The sequence below is a fragment of the Schistocerca nitens genome, chromosome 4 (genome assembly GCF_023898315.1).
Source record: "Schistocerca nitens isolate TAMUIC-IGC-003100 chromosome 4, iqSchNite1.1, whole genome shotgun sequence".
Taxonomy (NCBI): domain Eukaryota; kingdom Metazoa; phylum Arthropoda; class Insecta; order Orthoptera; family Acrididae; genus Schistocerca; species Schistocerca nitens.
The window spans coordinates 387,624,718-387,651,229 of record NC_064617.1 but is presented as its reverse complement, the minus strand read 5'-3'; the positions used below and the strand labels follow the sequence as shown (position 1 = coordinate 387,651,229).

The 26,512-nt window shown below is 42.1% G+C and overlaps 1 protein-coding gene across 1 annotated transcript in view; it reads right to left on the bottom strand.

Annotated features, from left to right (window-relative positions):
- Positions 1-26,512, bottom strand: part of LOC126251874 (choline transporter-like protein 1) — a 502,309-nt gene that overhangs the window by 113,905 nt on the left and 361,892 nt on the right. The window contains exon 2 of the mRNA XM_049952563.1: positions 4,404-4,468. Within this exon, the coding sequence (XP_049808520.1) occupies positions 4,404-4,463 (60 nt within the window). The 5' untranslated portion in view covers positions 4,464-4,468. The remainder of the gene's footprint in view (positions 1-4,403; positions 4,469-26,512) is intronic.

The window sequence follows — 26,512 nt, the reverse complement described above, 5'->3', positions numbered from 1 at the left end:
AGAAAGCCTTTGAGAAGGCTGTGAGCTATAACTTTTGTTTACAACCTTGTGCACCAGAGGGCAATTGTTGATCTCTGTATTGGGAGAGTTATCTAACTGAAGACAATGAAAATACGAAGACAACTGGCAGATCTCGGAAAACAGTACAGCAATGGTTTCCCTGTTACTGGAAGGGCACAGGAAAAAAGTCACAGGGAAGTTTTTTGTTTGTTTGCGCACAAATGTTTTCGATTTCTTGGGGCTTTAGTGCTACAGACCAACATGCTTACACCCGGAAACAAAGAGAACAATTTAAAGTGAAACTTCACTTCTGCCTTTGTCTTCAGCTCGTCCTGGCTGATTTTGTAATTTTATCTCTCGGAGCTACACAGTCAATTCAGCTTTATTCTGCTAGACAAGCTGCTTCAAGGACAGAGTTAATCTAGTGTGTGAAAATGATTGGAAGGAACTTTGCTCTTGAGCCAGCTTGTGAAAATCTGAAAGAAACTTTTGAGGCAATATTTCCTGGAAGTGTTTCTTTGAATTCACCATACAAAGTCAAGGCTAGATATTTAGAACGTGACGCCTTAGCCCCATATTTTAAAAAACAGTTAGGGGTGATATTGGAACAGCACATTTCTCTCTTTGATTTGATGAAACTGGGAATAGAGTTCGAAAGAAAGAGCTCCAAAATGCAGTTAATTACTGGTCTGATTTCAGACAAATGATTATGGCATAACATCTAAAGACTTTTCTTATTGGTGAAGCTACAGCTAGTGATATTTACTCCTAGTTAAATGAAGCCTTGAATAATGCCCAGTTTCTCGGTGCTACTGGTGACAGGTTGTGATGGACCCGATGTTAACAAAACTATGAATCGTCTTATGAATAATTCTGTCATCACGTTGATTGATTTTGGCTCCTGTAACATGCACATCAAACATAATGCATTACAAAAAGGATTACAATATTTTAATGAAAATGCTTCAGACATGATCTTGTTCTATAGTTTTTTTGACAGACAATTATCTAGTTATGAAAATTTTGAAAAAATACAATCACATATGAAACTTTTAGGTCATCAGATTATGGAACATGTTTCCTCTGGATGGCTGACATTAGAATTAGCTGAAGACAGACTTTTAGAACAATGGTCAGCTGTTGACAAACACTTTCTTCATAACCCAGCACAAAAACAAGCTGATGAGTTGTTAAACTATTAAAAAACAGAACTGCTAGAGCAGAAATTATGTTTGTTCTTGCAAGAGGTTGTACATTGGTTACATTCTAAAGAGATATCCTTTAATGCATATAATCTATAATGAACTAAGAAACATCTCTGGAACACTCACGAACTGACTCTGTGTAGGTGCTGCTCCAATAAGCCTGGAAGCATTTTGTGGTAAGTATTACTTGCCATTGAAAAACATAGTGTTCGACACTACAGAAAGTAAATATCTCAGGTAGCTAACTGCACTAGAAAGATACTATATTTCCATGCAAGCAAGAAAGCCTTGTGTCTGCTTGTAAACATATTTTGGAAAAGTTTCCTTTGGATAAAACCGTGTTGTGGTATCTTCGATGTTTGTATCCTACAAAGAGGGTTGAAGAAGGCTCACACAAAAACATAAGCTAGTGATATTAACTGGCGACACAACGTTCTCTAGAACTGCGCTGTACATACGAGTAAACTTCATTACACAGATGACTGTACGTAGTGTTTTCTTGTGATCAGATGCTTAATGTAAAAGTACAACCGTACAGGTTTTGAGGATAGTACAAAATTTTTCTTCGAGCCGCTGATTCGCAGACCAAGTTGCTACTTAAATTACTTTGTTATGCAGTGTGTGCCAACAGACTGAAAACAAAATGTTGTTGATATCAGAACCATTCTGGAGCAAGACCGACACTCATTCTTCTAGCCCTAACACCAGAAGTAGCAAGTGGACTGTGATGTAGTGTAATTTTTTGTGTAGCATTGAAGACATTCAAGATCTATTAAAAGAAAACTATTTTTTCTGCAAGGTTGTTTTTTCACAATTGCCAATTTTGGCTACAGTATCCTTTTCAGACGGACCCGCATAAAGATAGTAGTAGTAAGAATAGTTTTACTCATAGAAATAAAGAAATAAAATCCAGAACAGGGCCGCATTTACGCGTGGTTTATCTATACTGTAATCTTTGTTTAAATGCTGTGATGCGGGCTCTGTTATAATCACAAAATACTTAGACATTATTATTTTGTACGGGCTTATTCGGCTGTTTTTCTCTACGGACAACTGACGTGAATTAAATCAGCATTCACGTCTAAGACCTCGCGGCCCCTTACATGAAATTTCCTGTGCATTTCTTTCAAACGTGTGGCTCTTCAGTAGGCAAAACCATAAAGGCTTAAAAATATTATTACCGGTAATGGAATTTGATGGTCTGAAGTGAGCATTTCGTGGAAACCCTGTTTCTCTCGTTCCTAATGTCATATAAATTAGGGCCTCATACAAATCAGGACTCCTAAAACGTTTGAGCTATTGGAACTATGGAAAACCATTTTTGGAAAACTTTATTCCCTAAGGAGGTATTGCGGGAAACGTACATAATGTCTTAAGATCCATAACGTCTGACAGTTCACAGAGTAGTGACGTCATAACAAAGTAACACGTCCACCTTGATTGTTTTAACGGGAATTCAAAAGTCAGTTAAACAAAATACTTTTTTAAAAAAGAGAAGAACGAATTCTTATCGAAAAGTGTTTTTGTCGTAACAATTGGTGCTATTTTTAAAACTGAAATACTGATTAAAAAAAAAAGGTATGAGGCAATCTAATGTGAAAACAAAAAAAGTTCGCACAAATTGGAGATACAAACAAATATTAATTTTGTGACATAAATCTAGTGTACCAAGAGCGGAATTAAAAGTTTACCATGAAAGTTATCATTTCATTAAAATGGTATCACTCAGAGGGCTTCCCTGATTTCACACACATTGTCGTAATCTGAAGCTGAATCCGCTCTTGACATTGCGTAGCATATCTAACGGAATCTTGAGTATATCTTGGCCAATTCGCTCCTTCAAATCATCTCTGGTCCTTGGATAGTTTTCCTGGAAAACTTTTGAACTCGTGGTAATCCCAAAGGAAAAATTAAGGAGCCGATAAAGCTGATGATCGGCGTGAACACGGAGTATTGTCGTTTCTGTAGATGAGGCGCCAAGGAAACGCGAGTATAGATACAACCATTGACACAACAGTAGTATGGTTTGTTGCACCATCCTTCTGGATTTGTAAGATGACACGGAAGGCCGTAGAGGTAAATTAAACTGTCCCCAGAAGCACTTTGAGCACAACAAAACTATCAGAGATTTTGTAATACGCCTTTACAGCAAACACACGTTGCACACGTAACAAAAGCTTCATAGCTACTACAACTTCCTCCCTCCTGCACACCCTCGATCAAGTCCTTCACTTCCATAAACCCTCACCACGACATTCAACCAGTACTCAAATCATCCCGTTTGCCTGTGCGCCTTGTATAAAGCATTCTCATAACGATGTTAACAACTAGTGTTCAATCCCTTAGTGATTCTGACTCAATACATTTTTGAATCTCATCGACTCATTAAATCGTACACTTATAAAGAAAAATTACCTCAAATGCTGCTTTATAGGTTTTTATTTCAAAAAGTGCTCTAAAATGCTGTTTTTGCGGATTATTTCACACATTTTCATTACATTGTTTACTCAGAAATAGCTGTCTACTTAGGTCGTCAACTGTTAGAGAGGGTGCTGCACGTTAAGGGGAAGTGCCCTATACGCATGCGCAATTCAAGTAGCGAAGTCCTAGCGGACATCAGGCATCTTATTGTTTCTTGTGGTGAGCAGAAAACTTACGGAGTTTAGGCTGTAGCGCGTGTGCGTGTGCCAGCTGACACGACAGCAAGCTGCTGCCATTCTACCTGGAGCGCTATAATAGTCGAAATTGGCAAATCGTGACGTATAAAATATTGTTCACTAAATGAAAAGATTTTAAGAAATGCATGTTAGCTTTGCTGCATTGAATTTTACACATTTATTCTTACCGGTTTCGGTTCTCAACCCTCATCCAGGAAAAAAAGCAGAAAAACGTCGTAGGTTGAAAACCGAAACCGGTCAGAATAAACGTGTAAAATTCAATACCGCAAGGTTACCGTACATTTCTTATAACATAATCATGCTGTAGACTATCGCCTAAATAAATGTTTGAATGAAAAGATACTCGCTAGAAAATGAGTTATTTAATAAAGTCATTATTGCTGTGAAAAAAAAAACATGAATCTCTGCAGGAGAGGATGTCTCACAGAATTTTAAAAGGAACTGTACCTATATTTTAGTGCTGGAGGAGAATCAGTAGAAAGGCAAAGATGGGAGTAAGTGAGCAGGAGCTGAACTGTACCTGCGTCTGGGACTGGCTAGACGGCTCCACCCTGTCGCTAGAGCTGCAGCAGGCACCCATCTCGCCTGAAAACACACAGCCGCCATTAATTCGCTTCAAACAGCACTCTATGCTGGGCACACGTTCATTTCTCAAGTAGTAATTCTTACTCTAATACGTTCCTCATTTTCTTTCAGTTGGACACCTGTAGCAATTACACTACTGGCCATTAAAATTGCTACACCAAGAAGAAATACAGATGATAAACTAGTACTCATTGGACAAATATATTATACTAGAACTGATACGTGATTACATTTTCACGCAATTTCGGTGCATAGATCCTGAGAAATCAGTTCCCAGACTAACCACCTCTGGCCGTAATAACGGCCTTGACACGCCTGGGCATTGAGTCAAACAGAGCTTGGATGGCGTGTACAGATACAGCTGCACATGTAGCTTCAACACGATCCCACAGTTCATCAAGAGTAGTGATTGGTGTATTGTGACAAGCCAGTTGCTTGGCCACAATTGACCAGACGTTTTCAGTTGGTGAGAGATCTGGAGAATGTGCTGGTCAGGGCAGCAGTCGAACATTTGCTGTATCCAGAAAGGCCCGTGCAGGACCTGCAACATGCGGTCGTGCATTATCCTGCTGAAATGTAGGGTTTCGCAGAGACAGAATGAAGGGTAGAGCCACGGGTCGTAACACATCTGAAATGTAACGTCCACTGTTCAAAGTGCCGTCAATGCGAACAAGAGGTGACCGAGACGTGTAACCAATGGCATCCCATACCATCACGCCGGGTGATACGCCCGTATGGCGATGACGAATAAACGCTTCCAATCTGCGTTCACAGCGATGTCGCCAAACACGGATGCCACCATCACGATGCTGTAAACAAAACCTGGATTCATGCGAAAAAATGACGTTTTGCCATTCGTGCACCCAGGTTCATCGTTGAGTACACCATCACAGGCGCTCCTGTCTGTGATGCAGCGTCAAGGGTAACCGCAGCCATGGTCTTCGAGCTGATAGTCCATGCTGCTGCAACCGTCGTCGAACTGTTCGTGCAGATGGTTGTTGTCTTGCAAACGTCCCCACCTGTTGACTCAGGGATCGAGACGTGGCTGCACGATCCGTTACAGCCATGCGGATAAGATGCCTGTCATCTCTACTGCTAGTGATACCAGGCCGTTGGGATTCAGCACCGCGTTCCGTATTACCCTCCTGAACCCACCGATTCCATATTCTGCTAACAGTCATTGGATCTCGACCAACGCGAGCAGCAATGTCGCGATACGATAAAACGCAATCGCGATATGCTACAATCCGACCTTTATCAAAGTCGGAAACGTGATGGTACGCATTTCTCCTCCTTACACGAGGCATTACAACAACGTTTCACCAGGCAACGCCGGTCAACTGCTGTTTGTGTATGAGAAATCGGTTGGAAACTTTCCTCATGTCAACACGTTGTAGGTGTCGCCACCGGCGCCAATCTGCATATCACAGCATCTTCTTCCTGTCGGTTAAATTTCGCGTCTGTAGCATGTCATCTTCGTGATGTAGCAATTTTAAGGCCAGTAGTGTATACAACTCCGCAGAGCGCTTCATTACACGTTCAGAAGCTCTTAGAAAAGAAACTGAGTAAAAAGAACGTGAAACTATGAAATTACAGAATGAAAGGAAACTGTGAAAATAACACTAAAAATGACAATAATGCTGCCATGGTTCTCGGGTGTACTGCCAGATCCGATCGTGGAAGGCCCACGTTATTTCGGCGGACAACCGTTCCAGCCAAAACACGAGCTTTATTAGGGACAGTGAAAGACGGCATGGGTCTCGAAAAAACGCTGGTGTTGCAAGTTTCACGGAACAACTTATACTGGACAACGATCCGCGCAACTGAAGATCGATGTGCAGAACACGAGACATGAGCGCCTCACCCGCTTACTTCAGCCCAACAAATCTGTTATAGCAGGCCACTGCACTGAATATGGACTTTAAGTGATTTACCAGCAAACGAAAGTGCCGGCTACCATCGATAAATTTTGGGACTGCATTCTCGAAGAAGTTACTGAAATTCCTGTGACTGATAATTTAATCAACAGGGTCACTGGCTTTCAACTGAACAATGCATGTATGCCAATACTAAGCTCCATCTAAGCAAACCAGGACGCGAGATGTGAAGGGACGGTGGGCAGATGGCAATTAAGACCAACCCCTCCATTGTCGCAGCCGCACGCTAATTGTAAAAACTGCACCAACCAGCCCCAGCACAAAGCAAAAGAAATTGTAAATATTTTAGATATAGATCATGCATATTCGCCAAAAAGCAGGAACCACCTCCATATTACAAAAGTGTTAGAAATAGAAATAAAAATAAATATTACATTGAAAAGCTGTGAAAAATAAATGTATAATCCAAATGGTCGAATAGAGCAACAAGATGCTCTCAAGCAGCTCGCCCTATCTCCATCAGGGAAATGGAATGAAAAGATTTTTTTTTTAAAGCAGATACTTCATTCCTTCTCATGACCACCTGATGATCGCTGAACGATTGTCCGCCGAAATATCGTGGACCTTCCGACGATCGGATCCAGCAGTATGCCTGAGAACCTTGGAAGCAGCAAATACGCCAGGAAAGTTCAAAAAAATGGTTCTGAGCACTATGGGACCTAACATCTGAGGTCATCAGTCCCATAGAATTAGAGCTACTTAAACCTAACTAACCTAAGGACAACACACCCATCCATGCCCGAGGCAGGATTCGAACCTGCGACCGTAGCGATCGCGCGGTTCCGGACTGGAGCGCCTAGAACCGCTCGGCCACCGCGGCCGGCGCAAGGAAAGTCTCACATCGCAAATTATAATAATTACTGTAATTGCAAGTCACGTATTGCGACGTCACGCATGTAGCACTTCACTGTATTGCACAACAGAATTTCACAGAACAGCTTATACAATATACAGTTAATTTTTCCAGTCGGCTTGGCAAAGTTAATTAAAAGTACAGTTAATTTTGGTGTATCATTTTTTTATCAAATACAGTTTGCGTAATTACACCACTTGTATTGTTCAGGACAACAACACAGAAACACAAGAATACATCATAGCAGTTCAGTTTACTGCAGTTTCAGTTCACGAAAAATAAATTGCAGAAACGTTATAACGGTCGATCGCCCCACATGGCTCTGTAAGAAAAGGAAGATTAGCATTTAACGTCTCGTCAACGTCGAAGTCATCGGAGATGGAGCACAAGCTCGGATTGTTTCAAACATGGGAAGGAAAGCTGTCATGCCCTTTCACGGGAGTCATCCCGGCATTGGCCTGGAGCGGCTTAGGAAAATCAGGGAAAGCCTAAAACTGGATGGCTGGATGCGTGTTTGAAGCGCCGTCCTCCCACATGCGAGTCCAGTGTGCTACCACAGCGCCACATCCGTACGGCTATGAGAAGGCGTCGTGAACTACGTCGTCGAATTCTTGTGGTCATCCTCTGCGGCGGGTTGACGCGTGTGGGCTGTCCCATTTCATTTCGGACGACAGGAAACCTTGCTTTTCTTGTGGAGACTCAATTTTCAGTCATCTAACGTAGACGTTCAGGTTTTATCTTCTGTAAACTCTCATCTGCGATAAACAAGTGCTTCCGAGTTTTTTTTAAGGGTAAAGGTAACGTAACTTAATAAAATCACAAGATTCTAAGACTCGTGACTCAGAAATCAGCCAAAGTAAAATTTGCAAATAAAATTCAAAATCAAGGTAAAATTTTATAGTTTGAGGTGGTATTTACACGATATTTTTAGAACTGAAATTTAATGTTAAATTTCACCATTTTTCGTATGTTTTCTGATTAACTCACCTTTAAATGGAATTACAATTGTGCGATGCTGTTCAGGATTTGATTTAACAACAATGTTACTAAACGTTTTTGTGTATCTTCTATGGAGATCTGTAGAAAAAATAACTTAGGAAATAGAAATAACTGCAACACCCATGAATTATCACCATGCCTTTGTCGATCGTTTGTTGTTTATGTTTTACGGCAGCTCATCTCAACCAAAGTGCAGTATCGGCTTAAATACGCATTATGAATTATTTTTCACGTTTCAGACAAGATGCTCCATAGAACTTAAAAATGAAATCAAAGCGTAATAGAAAGTGTTTCGGGCCTATAGAAGGTTAATCTTTACGAAAATTGTGTTTATGCTTAATACATCAATAGAAGATCTTTAAAAACCGTATTCATTATGATTATGTTATTGTTATATGCCTCCATCAACAAAGACATTCAGCTTCAAAATGAATCGTCCCCACAGAAATTCGATGTACGACACCTTAGCTGGACGGGAAATTGTCACGTTCAAAAAATAACGCAAATTTTAACGAATTATTTCTGGAAAACTAGTAAAGATAAAGTAAGAGATAACTTTATGAAAGTTGTTCTCTTTTACAGTATTGGTAATTGAGACGTGTAAAAATTATTAATGATTTTTAAAAAAATACGAGGTCAGTTTTCTCACTTTTCGTCCAATCTGAAATGGGATTAGCCCATTTGGAAGCACTGTGTCTGCGGCATTGGAGATGCACACTAGACGCTATCGATCTTGGAACCTGACGGTTCCTGAAACTCCATGATGATGTCGTTGCGTGACTACCAAATCGAATAAAGCGCTGTTGGTATTACATCTTCTTGAGGACGAGCAGGATCAATAGTTACTATCCGTGCTAATGCAGTTGAAAAGAATTGATTCTCATACGCAGAGGATACGCGCTGTGCCTTTGGCCGACAGAGGGAACTACCAGTCATATCGTCTATATCGCTGTGGCAGGCCGGCCTCAGACATTTATGCTATGTGGGTTGCATACTCAAAACACGCCTAGGGGCTCTGCGCTTTCTGAGGATAGGAACAGTGCGTTTTGATGATCTCTTACACTGATCTGATAAGTCATATTCGTAGTTTCATATCGTTGAGTACTAAATACAAAGATGAACATCAATATTGGTTTGTTAGTGTGGTCGTTTTCTGCAACAAGTATTTAAATATAATTTTGTAGCTCCAACTGCTCCGTCTTGCTGCAATATACAGTAATATTTATTTGTATTCCAGCAGCGTTTGACATTGTATGTTAAAAACATCTTTAGTGGATTTTTTCTGGAATAATGAAGTTTTCTTTTTACTTGTAGATTCAGGACAGTTCACACTGTATTTTATACATGACGAACATGTTACTGTTACTCGTCGATCCTGCCAACGTCCGCATTTCCTCTCATCTGCTCTATATACGTACGACAAATAGGCGCCTGTTCAAGTCAACATCTTTTGATTTTCTAATATTCATACTTCGTTAATTAAATGATGTGAAACAATTCACGGTTGATCTGGCCAGAAGTTCAGGTTTATCTCACAAGAACTGTGATCGATTTTTGTTTCAGCACTGGGAATGTTATTCTTAATCCTGAGAAATAAAGTTGGAAATGTTTAAGGGGTATTCGAGGACGAGCTGTCTCCATCGTAAATCTCGCGAGGGCATGTTTTGTTCCATCCATATTCTGACTGATCTGATATGGCCCGTCACGAATCCCTCTCCTGTGTCAACCTCTTCACTTCTTCAATTATCTGTTGGATTATTCCAGTTTTTATCTTCTCCTATAGTTTTCATCATCTACGGCTCCCTCTAGTACCACGGAAGCTACTTTTTGACGTCCTAACACATGTCCTGGCACTCTCTCCCGTCTTCTTGTCAATGTTTTCCACACGTTCCTCTCTACACCGATTCTGCAGAGAACCTTGTCATTCCTTTCTTAACAATCCACTTAATTTCTAGCATCCTTCTTTACTACCATATCTCAGACATCGAATCTCTTCTTTACCGGTTTTCTCATAATTCAAGATTCACTACTGTACTATACTGTGCTCCAAACGTACATTCCCGCAAACTTCTTCCTCAAATTAGGGTTTATGTTCGATACTAACAGACTTCTTTTGGTCAGGAATACCTTCTTTGCCAGTGCTAGTCTGCTTTTGATGTCCTTGCTTCGTCCGTCCACCGATGTTTTGCTTCCAGTGTAGCAAAATTCCTTCTCTTCGTCTACTTCTTCGTCCCCAGTGTACATGTGAAGTTCAGCGCTACTTCCATTTCTGTTACTCCTTATTACTTTCATCTTCATTCCGTTTACTGTCAGTCGCATGATAAGTGCTCGTTAGACTGTTCATTCTATTCAACAGGTCCGCAATTCTTCCTCATTTTTACTGAGGACAGCAACGTCATCAGCAAATATTAACACTGATATCTTTTCACCCTGAAATTTAATCCAAATCCTGAACCTTTCTTTTGTTTCCATCATTGCTTCTTCGATGAAGAAATCGAAAAATAGGGACAAAGGCTGCACCCCCGTCTTGCACCCTTTTTAATCCGAGCGCTTGTTTTTGTTCCCCCATTCTCATTTTTCCTTCTTCGTTGTGATACAAATTGTATATTATCCGGCTTTGCAACACTTTATAGTGTAGAACGGTTTTTGTAGATCAACGAATCCTGTGAACGCGTCTTGATTTTTCTTAAGTCTTGCTTCCACTATCAAGCGCAACGTCAGAACTGCCTCTCTGGTGGCTTTACCGTTCCTAAAGCAGTACCGATCGTCATCTAATACATCCTCAGTTTTATTTTCTATTCTTCTGTGTATTATTCTTATCAACAGCTTGTCAGTATGAGCTGTGAAGCTGATTGTGCAGAAGTGCTCACACTTTCCTGCCCTTGCTATCTTCGGGAATGTGTGGATGATATTTTTCTGAACATCTGACGGTATTTCGTAGATTCTAAACATTCATTTGAATGGTTGTTTGCTTGCGACTTTCCCCAGTGCGTTGAGAATTTTCGAAGGCAGAAATGCTGCCTACGCCTTCCGAGTTATTCGATCGCAAGTCTTCAAAGCTGTATTAAATTCTGACTCTAAAACTGGTTCCCGTATGTTTTTGATATCAACTCTCATTTCTTTTTCTATTACCCGCTCTATAGGCCTTCCGTGTATTCTTTCACCCACCCGTTCTCGTCTCTGTGTTTAACAGTAGAATTCCACTTATACTCTTAATGTTGACACCTTCGCTTTTACTTTACCGAAGGTTGTCTGGACTTTTCTATATGCTGAATCAGACCTTCCGTCAACCACTTGTTTTCCAATTTCTTCGCATTTTTTCTGTGGCCATTTAGCTTTTGATATCGATTTTATTTCCAAGAGACTTACATTGTCGAATTCTTGTCTTTTCCTGAAGAATTTTGTACTTCCCCCTTTCGCCTCACAATCCAATGCCAGATTTCGCAGTGTCTGTGTGATAATGATACAGTCCAGTCGGGTTCTCTTGTCCCCAGGACTTTTCCATCTACACTTCCTCCTCTTTTGACTTTCGCACGGTGTATTCGCTTATAGTAGCTGAAATTTATTGCAGAGACCATTTAGTTTTTCTCCTCCTTCATTCCTACTACCGATCCGGTATCCTCCCAAAACTCCGTCTTCTATTCCTTCCCCTATCACAGCGTTCCTATCAATCCTGATTATTTGATTTTCATCTCATACCTCCTCTACCTTTTCATCTTCTCGCTTGTGTAATCAGGATGTATACCTGAACTGTTGTTATTGCCGCTAGTTTGCTGCAGATTCTGCTCAGCATAATCCAATCCCTCAACTGTTCACAGTAACTCACTCTGTGCCCTATCTTCCAATTCATGACGAATCCTATTCCCATTACACCATGTTCTGCTGTTGTTAATATAACCCTACATTCATCTGCTTAGAAATTCTTATCTTCTTTCCACTTCACTTCACTGACTCCCATTATATCACATTCAGATCTCAGACATTCCACTCTCCGACTCGTAGAATGTTTACCATTTCGTTGGTTATTCATTGTTCTTCTCGTGATCATCTCCCCTTTGGCAGTCCCCACACTGACATCCGAATGGGGGACTAATCCGGAATCTTTTGCAATGGAGAGATCAACATGATTTTTTTTTTTCAATTGTAGCCCACATATCCTGTGTTTAATGCCGTGGCTTTCATTGCCATCTGCACCTCATGCCGTTGACGACTGCTGATTCTTCCACGTGTTAGGGACAGTTTTTCACTAGCAAGGGCAAGAGGATTCCTAGAACCTATCCGCTATTTCGAAGGCCATTGGCAGTACGAGTTTGACTTCCTGTACCAGGAGTCTTCGGATGCCTTTTCTGAGCATTTTTATTCAAAATTTAAGCAGTGGTTGTGATCGAACCTGAGGCCCAGGATGTTTCGATGCACTAGAGTAAAATAAGAGATATTATGGTGCTTACGGAGTCATACAAACCGTCATGAAAGGAACGGGTAAGACAGCGGCAAATTTTGGTAAGAAGAATACTCCACGAAACGAAGTACGGCTCCTTGTATAACCTGTGTACAGGTAGAGGTAATGGTTCGTTGGCCGTCTGACGGTCACAAATTATGTACTCGTGGTACTGTGTATGCATTGTCGCCAGCAGGGCGACTCGCTCTGAAGCACAGATCAAGGCTGCCATGCTCGCCGAAGCGTCTGACGCAACGCATATGCAGTTCGCCCTACAGACGTGTCGCGTTTTGCAGCGAAGCTATTGGCAATAACACACGTTGCAACATAACGCTCTTACTGCGGATTTTTCCGTTATAATACAAACTTTCACAGGTGGTGGCCAGGGTTCCTTGTCCAGAAATGATTGAGAGTGAAGTTACAAAGCCAAATGCGTCGTGGCGTAACTCCGTCAGCGGAATACGAGAACATACGAGTAATTATTTGGACAACGCAAGGTTTGTGAAGAAGAGTCTTCAGATTTCGCGAGACTACACAGGGTAACTCACCTAAAAGCTGCACCGAAATACTGCGTAAATGTAAAGCGATATTGATGTGTGGTTTTCACAGAATGAATTGGTAGTCGAGGACTCGTATTATTAGCTAATAAACAGACTGTTATACTACTTATAAAGTGTGTTTTTGTGCAAATACACCCTTTACACGTTTTTAAAGGGAACAATGCCTATTGACATTAACAGACTAAAAGTAGAGTAAATTAGAATGTAAATGGTGTTTGTTGAAGGCTTCTAGTGCGAGTCGTTTACGAGTTTTCGTATTTTGAAAAGTTCCCACACTGACACTTGGTTGTGTCATTCAACCTGCGTAGCTGCTAGGTACGATGTTGTTATGTTTGCCTACAGTGTGTTTGTGTGTTCATTGAGTGCACTGCAACATGCTGGTCAGTTAGTGTGTGACAGTGCAATTACTAGGTCGTGACAGGACGTGGGATTTACCAGTACGAGAACAGAAAAAGCCGACAAGCTCCTGGTGTAAGGAAAGTGTAGGAAGAATGCAGTTCGTTGTTGTACTGTGCGTGCGGCAAGATATCCCGATAAACGTCAACCATCTCGGCAATAATTCATCAACCTTTTCAACCAGTTACGTGAAAGTGGTACTGTAACATTTAGACAACATAACAGAAGGAAACAGGTGACGACAGGAGAGAGGAAAATAAATATTCGTGCTGCTGTTGCAGTTGATCCGCACGTTAACTCCAGCGCAATCGCACGATGAAATGGCATGAATCAGGCACTTGTACTGTGCATGGTCCATCGACATAGGTTCCATGCTCATCACGTCTCTCTCTAGAAAGAGCTGCATGGAAACGATTATGAGAATCGTGTTAACTTCTGTACATGGAGAGGATGCTCCGGATGTATTATGTATTTTGTTTGGTGATGAAGCCATATTTACCAATCATGGCCAGTTAAACCGCCGAAACATGCATATTGGTCTGTTGACAATCCTCGTTGGCTTCGTCAGGACGAACGTCATCATCCATGGAGTGTAAACGTGTGGTGTGGGTTAAAGAACCATCAGCTCATAGGTCCGTTTTTCCTACATGGTACACTGAACACACATAATTATCGCAACCTCCTAACATGTCATCATCCACAGATGCTGGAAGACGTTCCTATGTGGATTAGGAGGAACCTGTGGCACCAACGTGATGGCTATCCAGCCCATTGTGAACGTAGTACCATTGCATGTCTTCACCAACGTTAGATTTGAATCAGAGGACCTATACCATGGAGGACCCGTCCCTGCATTTGACGCCTCTACACTTTTTTCTGTGGGGAAAGCTGAAAGACGCTGTCTACAAGGACATGCCAATTTTAGCCGATGATATGCAACGACATATTTCTGCTGCCTGGACCGTGTGCAGCAGTCGTTCTGTACCAGAGTGGTAGCGTGTATTGCCCCATCGGTGGTCATTTTGAAAACAACCTGGTTATAGACGTAATCGCAACGAAACAGACTGACAAAGTAAGAGATGTTGGTCAAACATCGGCCCCTGGCCTCTCAGCACATGATGTAATATTCCTGGCCTACTCTGTGCAGCCCCCAAGGATCAAATCGCGTTACATAACTTGTAGGAACATGAAACGTATTGACCTTGACGCTCTAACAGCCGATTGCTCAGAAATCTCATGGCATCAAATAATCAGAAAACCCACAATCGACGGCAAAATTAATGAACTTGGTGATAAACTCACTGCCCTCTATGACAAACATGCACCTGTGGAACAGTGTCATTAAGTCACTCTTTACTGGTAACTGATAATTGTTATGATTAAGATTTCTATAAATACCTACGCATTAAGTTTTTATAACAGTCTCTTAAGGGACTGTTTATTTGAGTACTGAGTACGTTGGGTTTCTAACTGTATTTGCAAAGCTTTATCTAGTGGCTCGTCCACAAATTGCAACTGTCAAATACCTTAAAAGACGTAATGTCAATAAACCCGGACTACCAACCATGATTCCATCCCGCTTCCTCTTTTATCGTATTTAAGATATGGTGCGTAAGTGTGGTACGATTAAGGAATCCACGTACCAAAAAGCGTATGCACTTGTGTTGTTCTTTAGTGTGTGATACCTCAGGTATTGTAAAAGTGTCAGTGTGGGAATTTTTCAGAATACAATATTTCGTAGACGACTCGCACTAGAAGCCTGCAACAAACACCACTGACATTCTAATTTACCCTACTTTTAGTTTTACGTTCATAGGTATTGTTCCATTTAAAAAATGTGAAGTGTGTGTTTGCACAAAAATACACTTTCTAAGTATTGCTACAATCTGTTGATTAGCTAACAATACGAGGCGAGTCCCCGGCTACCAGTCCACACTGAAAACCGCGCATCAATAGCACTTTCCATTTATGCAGTTTTTTCGGTGCAAGTTTTAGTTGATTCACTCTGAATACATCCATTGGAAATACTGCGATAAATACGTGCCTGAACATAGATGCAGATGCTACCCAAGCTTGCTGGTTGCGCCGTTGTATTTGATTGCGAACGCACCTGTGCAATGTCTTCAATACGTTGCAAGTGTCAATCGTGATCAAAACAGTGATATGTGTAGTTGTCAGTGCATTATGCTGGAGCCGAGCGATTTCTGACGTCGTGAAATTGTTAATGCTCCTGTGATGGGTACTTTTGTAACCAAGGTAGCCAAACTACACTACTGGCCATTAAAATTGCTACACCAAGAAGAAATACAGATAAACGGGTATTCATTGGACAAAGATATTATACTAGAACTGGCATGTGATTACGTTTTCAGCCTATTTCAGTGCATAGATCCTGAGAAATCAGTACCCAGAACAACCACCTCTGGCCGTAATAAAGGCCTTGATACGCCTGGGCATTGAGTCAAACAGAGATTGGATGGCGTGTACAGGTACAGCTGCCCGTGCAGCTTCAACACGATACCACTGTTCATCAAGAGTAGTGACTGGCGTATTGTGACGAGCCAGTTGCTCGGCCACCATTGACCAGACGTTTTCAATTATTGAGAGATCTCGAGAATGTGCTGGTCAGCGCAGCAGTCGAACATTTTCTGTAACCAGAAAGACCCGTACAGGACCTGCAACATGCGGTCGTGCATTATCCTGCTGAAATGTAGTGTTTCGCAGGGACCGAATGAAGGGTAGAGCCACGGGTCGTAACACGTCTGAAATGTAACGTCCACTGTTCAAAGTGCCGTCAATGCGAACAAGAGGTGACCGAGACGTGTAACCTATGGAACCCCATACCGCCGGGTGATACGCCCGTATGGAGATGACGAATACACGCTTCCAATCTACGTTCACAGCGATGTCGCCAAACACGGATGCGGCCATCATGATGCTGTAAACAGAACCTGGATTTATCCGAAAAAGTGACGTTTTGCCATTCGTGCACCCAGGTTCGTCGTTGAGTGCACCATCGCAGGCGCTCCTGTCTGTGATGCAGCGTCAAGGGTAACCGCACCCTTGGTCTCCGAGCTGATAGTCCATGCTGCTGCAAACGTCGTCGACCTGTTCGTGCAGATGGTTGTCGTCCCTGTTGACTCAGGGATCGAGACGTGGCTGCACGATCCGTTACAGTCATGCGGATAAGATGCCTGTCATCTCGACTGCTAGTGATACCAGGCCGTTGGGATCCAGCACGGCGTTCCGTATTACCCTCCTGAACCCACCGATTCCATATTGTGCTAACAGTCATTGTATCTCGACCAACACGAGCAGCAATGTCGCGATACGATAAACAGCAATCGCGATAGGCTACAACCCGACCTTTATCAAAGTCGGTAACGTGATGGTACGCATTTCTCCTCCTTACACGGGGCATCACAACAACGTTTCACCAGGCAACGCCAGTCAACTGCTGTTTGTGAATGAGAAATCGGTTGGAAACTTTCCTCATGTCAGCACGTTGTATGTGTCGCCACCGGCGCCAACCTAGTGTGAATGTTTTGAAAAGTTAATCATTTGCATATCACAGCACCTTCTTTCTGTCGGTCACATTTCGCGTCTGTAGCACGTCATCTTCGTGGTGTTGCAATTTTAATGGCCAGTAGTGTATTATGTGTTTGAAGACGCACCATATCGAAGATTTATACCGCACACACGGAAAGCCAAAAAACATCTTCCGCTAAGTCACAACGCGAACAAAAGTGCGTGTTTAGTGAAGAGGATCATGACAATAAATAAGAGGACTACAGCTGCAGAAATCGCTGAATGTCACAACTGTGATCCCTGAGAGCACCAAAACAACACGACGGAAGCTCCATCAGCAGGGAATTGCAGAGCGTCTTTATCAAATGATGTACGTCGAGTGCACTGGCGGCCGAATGAGGTGTTTAATCCGGAATTTGTGGAGTTCGTACGAGAATCGTTCAATAAGTAACGCAATAAAATTTTTTTCTGAAACCAGGTTGGTTTTATTCAGGAATCAAGTAAAACATATTATTCCCCGCTCTTTCGACTACAAAACTCTACTTTTGAATATAATCTCCGTTCAAATCTACGGCCTTACGCCACCTTACTGGTAGGGCTTGTATGTCCGTATGGTACCGCTCTACTGGTCGACGTCGGAGCCGTCTTACTGGATCAATAACCTCCTCATCATCCACGTACTGCTTTTCACAGAGTGCATCCTTCATTGGACCAGGCCGGCCGGTGTGGCCGTGCGGTTCTAGGGGCTTCAGTCCGGAACCGCGCTGCAGCTACGGTCGCAGGTTAGAATCCCGCCTCGGACATGGATGTGTGTGATGTCCTTAGGTTAGTTAGGTTTAAGTAGTTCTAAGTTCTAGGGGACTGAAGACCTCAGAAGTTAAGTCCTATAGTGCTCAGAACCATTTGAACCAATCATTGGGCCAAACAGATGGCAGTCTTCTGTTAGACTACGAGGAACCCAGAGGGTACACATCTTTGAGTACTCCAACTGGCGGACGAGTATTTCAGCACTACCAACAGAGACTTCCGGGTGAGCAATGAGGTGTTTGATTGTAGTCCGCCGCTTCCCTTGAGTGAGAGTAGTTTTTTTTTTTTCCATTCCCACCTCTGAAGGCGGTGGGCGGGCTGTTTGAGGGCTTTTCAGCCTTTTACTGTGCAAGTACATTCATTTATTTATTATTTCAGTATTTTTTGCAAAAGTGCATTTGATCATATTTATAGTATAGAGTATAAGACAATATACAAAAATATAAAATAAATACAAAAATATAAAATAAAATAAAGTATATTAAAAATAAATTAAGTTAGAAATGGAAGTTTAAAGATTAAAGATTTTAAGTCATATTGAAATACAGTGTAAGTTTTATAGTTTATACAATATTTTCCATCATGATTATTCCATAAATTCTCTTTGAATACTTTAGAATGCAAAGAGGTTGTAGCATACGATAGAAATACAGTACTGTAATATACAGTGCGGATGTGCTCTGAGGTGACTGATGTTTGTGCTTTAGTGTGGTGTTGCTTCATTTTATGTGTGTGAGTTGTGGTGGTGTTATTTTGTGTTACTACTTAAGTGATTTATTTAATTATTAACAAAATGTGTGTATATGTGTATAGATAGATATGGACAGATATGCTTAGACATTAGCGTTAACATTAACATTAACATTGATATTGACGTTGAAAGTGCCACTTTAGTTTATATTGCCTGCTGTAGGTGGGAGGTTTGGATAGTTTGGTGTTATACAATTGATTTGAGCTAACTGGGTGCTCTCATGTTTACATCAAGTCCTCCATTCACCTTAGGGGGATGAGTTTTGTGGCAGTGGTGCACAACTGCATAAATTTTATGTGTATGCTACTATTTATGTCTAAGTTTTTGTGTCTATGCTACTTTTTATGTCTAACTTAGTTCGATGGTTCATGTGTGTGTGTGTGCGTGTGTGTGTGTGTGTGTGTGTGTGTGGGTGTGTGTGTGTATTTTCTGGGGTTAGTTTCTGTGTCTTTGGGTGAGGAGTGGGGAAGTGGGATGTCTTGGGTTAGTGGTTCCATGATGGGGGCGAGGTCTGGGTATTCTTGGCTGGCGTTGTGTGCTACTGTGCGCTGCTTGGGTGTATTTAAATTTTGGTCGCCTGTTCACTCGTGGTCTTGTCAGAATGTCTTCCATGTCTGGGCGTTTCGTTAATATGTGTCTCCCGTAGTCTGCTCTGAGTTTAGTCAGTCTGTTTTGTAACGGCTCCACGCCTGTGATGTCATATACGTCGTGACGGCGTGAGCCTTGGCAGTCTACAGATGCTGCGTAAAAGTCGTCTTTCGGCCGAGTAAAGTCGTTCTCCTACCGGTTTGTGCAAGCCCCCTCAGGGGGCTGCTGCGTAATCTATCACTGGTCTAATGTACGTCTTGTGGGTGTGGATCGCCGTTTGGTGGTCACATCCATGGAATCGTCCTTGTACTTGTCTGATTAGTCATTGTCTTTTTCTCGTCTTGTTTAGCTGGTAAGTGAGGTGTGTTTTCCAGTTTAAGTACTTGTCTAGGTACACTCCTAGGCACCTGGTTGTGTCGTTAAGTCTTAGTGGTGTGTCCCACAGCGTCAGTTGTAAGCCATTTGTGTTTTGTTGTCGTTTTTTGGTCAGAAGTCTGTGACTGAATAAAACCATTTGGGTTTTGGTTGGGTTTGGGCGGATTCTCCATTTTGCCATCCAGGTTTCTAGTCTTTGTAGGTTCTTGAGTGAGAGTGGCCACACTTTCCTATATTGCAGGAGTCACAGCTGTGTACGGCCGACCGGCATGCAGGAGATGGGAAAGGTTGGCGCGACCTTTTGTGATGATGACGGAGGCCTAACCCAACGACTCGCCGAGCTTTATTCACTGGCAGATCTCCGTAGACATTCTGCAAGCGTTTATGAATATCTGTGATGCTCTGGTTTTCCGCTAAAAGAAACTGAACGACAGCTCTCGTTGGAACGCTCCTCCGTTACAGGCGCCATTTTGAAGACTACGTGTAGCGCCGCCACCTGTCACAACTTCATGAAATTATAGGGCTGATAGGGACTGAAGCGGAAGTATTCCACGATGTTCCACAAGAAATTTCGCATTTTTTCAACAGAAATTGGTTGAGAAAAACATGTGTTGCATTACTAATTGAAAACCCCTCGTAGTTCAGGTCGGAGATGGACCTGCGATATCTCACAGCACGGCTAGGGTCCACTCACTCATGTTACCGTGACCAGGCTGTTTGCTACAGATTACCAATGTCCAAGTGTTGTTGTTTCTTCTACGTCTTTCTGGTGAGTATACTACGGACATTGACATCTTAGAAGATGACAAGGCCATATTCACAGGTCTGCAAGCAAATGATACTGACTGGACAACTACTCAGGCACCTTACCGCATCTCGATTGCCCCCATCTTAATCCCACAAAAATTTTAGGACTATCTGGATCAGCGGATCAAACATAGCAATCAACATTCCCACAATCTGATAGCTCTACAGAATCCAATCATCAGCGAGTTGGCAATCTAAGTGATGTAGTCATCAATAAGTGGGTTCCGCTGAATATAGCATACTTGAAGCAATTTGTGGTCTGTCTTCGTCATAGAAACGAGACTATTGCCAATGCTAGAGTTGGTGTTACGCAGTATCAGCACGATTTATCCTGGGAATTACTAATTTTGGGTTCGATGTGCTAGATTTTTACTAGAGTGAAGTACGCCACCACCCAATATGTTATTAATTCGAGGGAGGCTTAAAATAGTGATTTACAGTGAAGAGGCCAGAAGTAAATTGTGTCGACGTCCAACCGATACGGCAGTTATAGCCTAGCTGCGACGGGCTGCAGGCTCAATCGATGTGTGCAGCCCGGCAACCGGCGACGCTTTCGACGGCCGCCCCCGTGGCCCGAAAACAGAATCAGGAACGAGGCCAGAGGGCAGAAGTAGCAGAGCGCAGGGCGCACGCGACACCCTTCACTTCGTCCTGGCTCTGAATACCCAAGTGTCGAGACGAGTGGGCTTCTATCTGGCAAGCAGGGCTTCTACACTACTGACCATTAAAATTGCTACATCACGAAGATGACGTGCTACAGACGCGAAATTTAATCGACAGGAAGAAGATACTGTGATATGCAAATGATTAGCTTTTCAGAACATTCACACAGGGTTGGCGCCGGTGGCGACTGACATGAGGAAAGTTTCCAACCGATTTCTCATACACAAACAGCAGTTGACTGGCGTTGCCTGGTGAAATGTTGTTGTGATACCTCGTGTAAGGAGGAGAAATGCGTACCGTCACGTTTCCGACTTTGATAAAGGTCGGATTGTAGACTATCGCGATTGCGGTTTATCGTATTGCGACATTGCTGCTCGCGTTGGACGAGATCCAATGACTGTTAGCACAATATGGAATCGGTGGGTTCAGGACGGTAATACGGAACGCCATGCTGGATCCCAGCGGCCTCGTATCACTAGCAGTCGAGATGACAGGCATCTTATCCACATGGCTGTAACGGATCGTGCAGCCACGTCTCGATCCCTGAGTCAACAGGGACGACAACCATCTGCACGAACAGTTCGACGACGTTTGCAGCAGCATGGACTATCAGCTCGGAGACCAAGGGTGCGGTTACCCTTGACGCTGCATCACAGACAGGAGCGCCTGCAATGGTGTACTCAACGACGAACCTGGGTGTACGAATGGCAAAACGTCATTTTTTCGGATGAATCCAAGTTCATTTAGAGCATCATGATGGTCACATCCGTGTTTGGTGACATCGCGGTGAACGCACATTGCAAGTGTGTTTTCGTCATCGCCATACTGGCATATCACCCGGCGTGATAGTATGGGGTGCCACTGGTTACACGTCTCGATCACCTCTTGTTCGCACTGACGGCACTTTGAACAGTGGACGTTACATTTCAGATGTGTTATGACCCGTGGCTCTACCCTTCGTTCGATCCCTGCGAAATCCTACATTTCAGCAGGATAATGCACGACCGCATGTTGCAAGTCCTGTACGGACCTTTCTGGATACAGAAAATGTTAGACTGCTGCCCTGGCCAGCACATTCTCCAGATCTCTCACCAACTGAAAACGTCTGGTCAATGGTGGGCGAGCAACTGGCTAGTCACAATACGCCAGTCACTACTCTTGATGAACAGTGGTATCGTGTTGAAGCTGCATGGGCAGCTGTACCTGTACACGCCATCCAAGCTCTGTTGAACTCAATGCCCAGGCGTATCAAGGCCGTTATTACGGCCAGAGGTGGTTGTTCTAGGTACTGATTTCTCAGTATCTATGCACCCAAATTGCGTGAAAACGTAATCACATGTCAATTCTAGTATAATATATTTGTCCAATGAGTACCCGTTTACCATCTGCATTTCTTCTTGGTGTAGCAATTTTAATGGCCAGTAGTGTATTTGGTACGCTACGCGCAGAAGAACTGCTACTGTCACTGTATTCGTGTACTGTCCCATCTTAAGGTCTACCGACGAAGGTAGCTGTTTACGATATATATAAATGATGTCACGTATAATATTTGTAGCTGTATGAGGCTGCACACAGATGAGCAGTGTTTTACAGAAAGGAGATATTGTTAAAAAGTTGTTAAGGAGCGCAGAGGGACCTCCAAATGATCAGTGTCTGATACAAAGATCGGCAGCACAGTCTAAAAATAAATAAATTAATGTAATGCGCGTAAACAGACGAAAGATACGGTATCATTTATGTGATCAGAGATCGGTCGCCGGCCGCGGTGGTCTAGCGGTTCTGGCGCTGCAGTCCGGAACCGCGGGACTGCTACGGTCGCAGGTTCGAATCCTGCCTCGGGCATGGGTGTGTGTGATGTCCTTAGGTTAGTTAGGTTTAAGTAGTTCTAAGTTCTAGGGGACTTATGACCTAAGCTGTTGAGTCCCATAGTGCTCAGAGCCATTTGAACCATTTGAATAGAGATCGGTCACAGGACTCTTGTCACCACCTTCAAGTATCTAGGAATTTCTATAAAGAGTGATTTAATGTGCAACGACCTCATAAACCTATCCGTGGGGCAGGCACATGATAGATCCATGGTAAGAATACTGAGTAAATAGACTTGGAAGAGGTCGCTTGCAAAGATTTTTCTCGACGAATTCGTGAGTATTGTTGACTGTTTCGTACATTTACCAAGTTGCATTAAGGCAAGAGATGGAAAAGATTCAGAGCAGGGTTCCGCGATTCGTTACAGCTGTGCTTAGACAGCATAACAGAGTCATGGAAATACTCGGCAAACTGCAATGGGAGACGTTCCGCGAGGTGTGTACGATGCGCATTGCAGAGAGCCTCACTCGAAAAATCCCGAGATCGTCACTTTCAAAATAACACAACCAACATCCTATTGTGGGGAAGCAAGTATTTCCTTCCTTATCTTATGCTCTCTGATATTTATAAGGAGCTCTGTATTCGGTCCGCGCTGACGCTGGGTGTTGGTTTGAGAGCAGGTGTTCCCTAATGCCGCTTGCACCAAGCGCAACTACGTGACGTTACGATTCTTGGGCAGCTGTTTGACATTAGTAATAACTATTTTTATTCAAACTTTCTCTTTAATTAAGTTGAGGTAGACGAACAGAAACAACGCTTGACTAAGTTTCAAAAGGCGAAATAAGGAAGTTATATATTTGTCGATTTTTTTTTATGACAGGCATGAAACTGAGAGAGAAAGTTTAAAGTTAGCAAAAACATGAAAAATGTAAAAAACACTTTCAATATGTTTAATCTTCCCTGTATACAATTTGAAGTAAGTAAATCCAGTAAAAGTTAGTGATAGACAGAGTTTGGTATAATCTGTGTACATTACTACATTTTGATTTGAACCGACAGTTTTGAAATTTTAGTACGTTGTAAGGTCAAGAAGTTAACGATGTGGCGTGGCTTTTGACCGTTGTAACTTAAATATTTTATCTGCAGTCCACATTTGAATAGATATTTCAGAGCACACAGGCATTCGCGCACGTTTTTTGAGAAAATATATTGGTTTTATCTTATCCGATGCTTTACATTATTATTATTACTACTATTATTAGCAATACTAGTAGTATTTATTTCGTAGGCTTCATTGAAACACTCTAGTAAATCGTACAAATGTTGATACAAGTTGTTGTTATTCACTAATGCAGATACAATTCAGTTTACTAACGATTTAGTCGAACAGTTCAATAATACAGCGGCTTCACAAGGATTCGTGTAATATATTATTGTGTAAAGGGTGTTTTGCTCTTCTGTCTGTCTAATATTTATTCATTCTTTCACATATTTTCTTTCTTTCTTTGTCTTAGGTTGCTCTTCCTGCAGTCCTCTTACTGATCTTCGTTTGTAGTCTGGTTTGTGTGTCTTGCACTCTTTTGGTTTCTCTGTAATATGGAGTTCTTTCATATATTCCTTCATTTCTGTGATCCATTTGATGTTGGTCTTACTATTCCACAAGTATTCTGTTACTAATTCTGTTTTGTTGTGTTTTGTCCAAACAATGAGATGCGTTTCTTCCTGATCGTGCTCAATACTGGTTCGATTTTCCTCCAAGCTATTCTCCGTTGCCTATTTATTGATATTATTTATTTATGCATGTCCTAATTATACCTATTTTTATCTGGAATATTTTGTCAAATTTTGTTGTTTTAGGTGTTTTGAATATGGGTTCATTGCATATATTATTTCTGGATAATGTTTCAATGTTTTGATTTTGCAGCTATAGATAGGCTTATTTTGTTGTCTGTGTTTTTGGTAATGTAATTTGCTGTGTCCAGTTCTTTTTAATTCTGTTTTTCCACTTTGGTTTCTCATTTAGATTGTATGTTATGATTTCATCTAAATATTAGAATTTATCAACAGTTTTGATTTCTGGTTCTTCTATTGTAATTTTGTTTGCAAGTGGTGGACTGATTAGCATAATCTCTGTTTTTTCAAATGATATTCTAAGACTGATCTTCTGTGCTATTTCTTGTAGCTATTTGACTTATTGCCTGGTTCCTTGAACATTATTGGCTAGGCCAGCAAGATACTTTTTACTGGGCTGTACTCAGGAAAAGATCCCCTTTCAATCAGACATTATCTGATCACTGGAAAGTCCCTGATGGGAATGCAAGGATCAGCAAAAATGATAACAAGGAAGTATGTCTAGACTATTAGTAGAGAATAGTATTTCCCTCTCTAATACGAACTTGTAGCTGCTGTGACGGAGAAACTGTGGATTTGAAGGAAGACACCTGAAAGGAGTCTACGGTGGGAAGTCATATTGGGACACGGTTTTATCCAGCATTTTCAAGTGTCACAACCGTATGTGGTGCCATTATAGGGTGGGAAGCAAAAGTAATGTCGTAGTTGTACAATTAGAAGTTTATGAATATCATTTCGCAGGAGAACTGGGCCAAAACCAATTCTGTAACCTAAAAATACATGTATAGTCCCTCTGGTTATCAACACCCCATGGCGACCCTGAACACTTCTTCCAACAAACAGTTCTCACTTAATGGATATGAGGCTAAATTAAAAAAAAAATATTCGGCCCATACGGACGCTATTGACAGTCTTTCTGCCTGCCATACACAAATGGGAGAGGAGTGCGAAAATGATAGTGGCTCAATATGTTCCCTCCACCACACGCCATACGCTGGTTTGCGCAGCCAAGATGTAGGTGCAGAGCTACGACATTGGCGTCTCCTGCGTAAGGACTGGTGTCTGGATTCTGAGTCAGCCACTGCTCGGTCCCTGCAACCACCGCGGTCGCAACCTCGACATAAGCATCAGATGTTGTCGTTAATGCCATCTACCAGTATCTAGAAATTGCAGACAGTTGCTGGTCTAGTTGAAATTGACCCGCAAGGGTAGGCTACGACATTCAGATCACGGATTTACTTCAAACGTTGTACACTTTCAGTAGGGTATCATAACGTGCTAGTAGCAAGGTGTACTACTTAGGCGATTTCGAGAAAATCGCAAGGGAAGTTTTACGTGTCACTAATGTACCGGTACGTTGCGACCTCGAGCACGAGTCAGAGACAGTCATGCGGTTAGCGTTCAAGCGCCGTAATCGGTGGATCACTTGATCGAGTAACGCTCATCGTATCTTTAATTTACATTTTTTTCAACACTAGTCACGCTATTTCGTAGATATTGCATTGGAAAAGTAATATAACGAAATGACAAGTGTTTTTGCACGAACTTCTGTTGCATTTTCCGTGTTATTTGGCAGTTTATTGATTTTTATTCTTACAATAAATATTACGTGACTTATTTCCATAGCAAGTTATAAATTTTATCAAGTGCCGTCAGACGCATTCGTATTTGATTGACAGCGAACG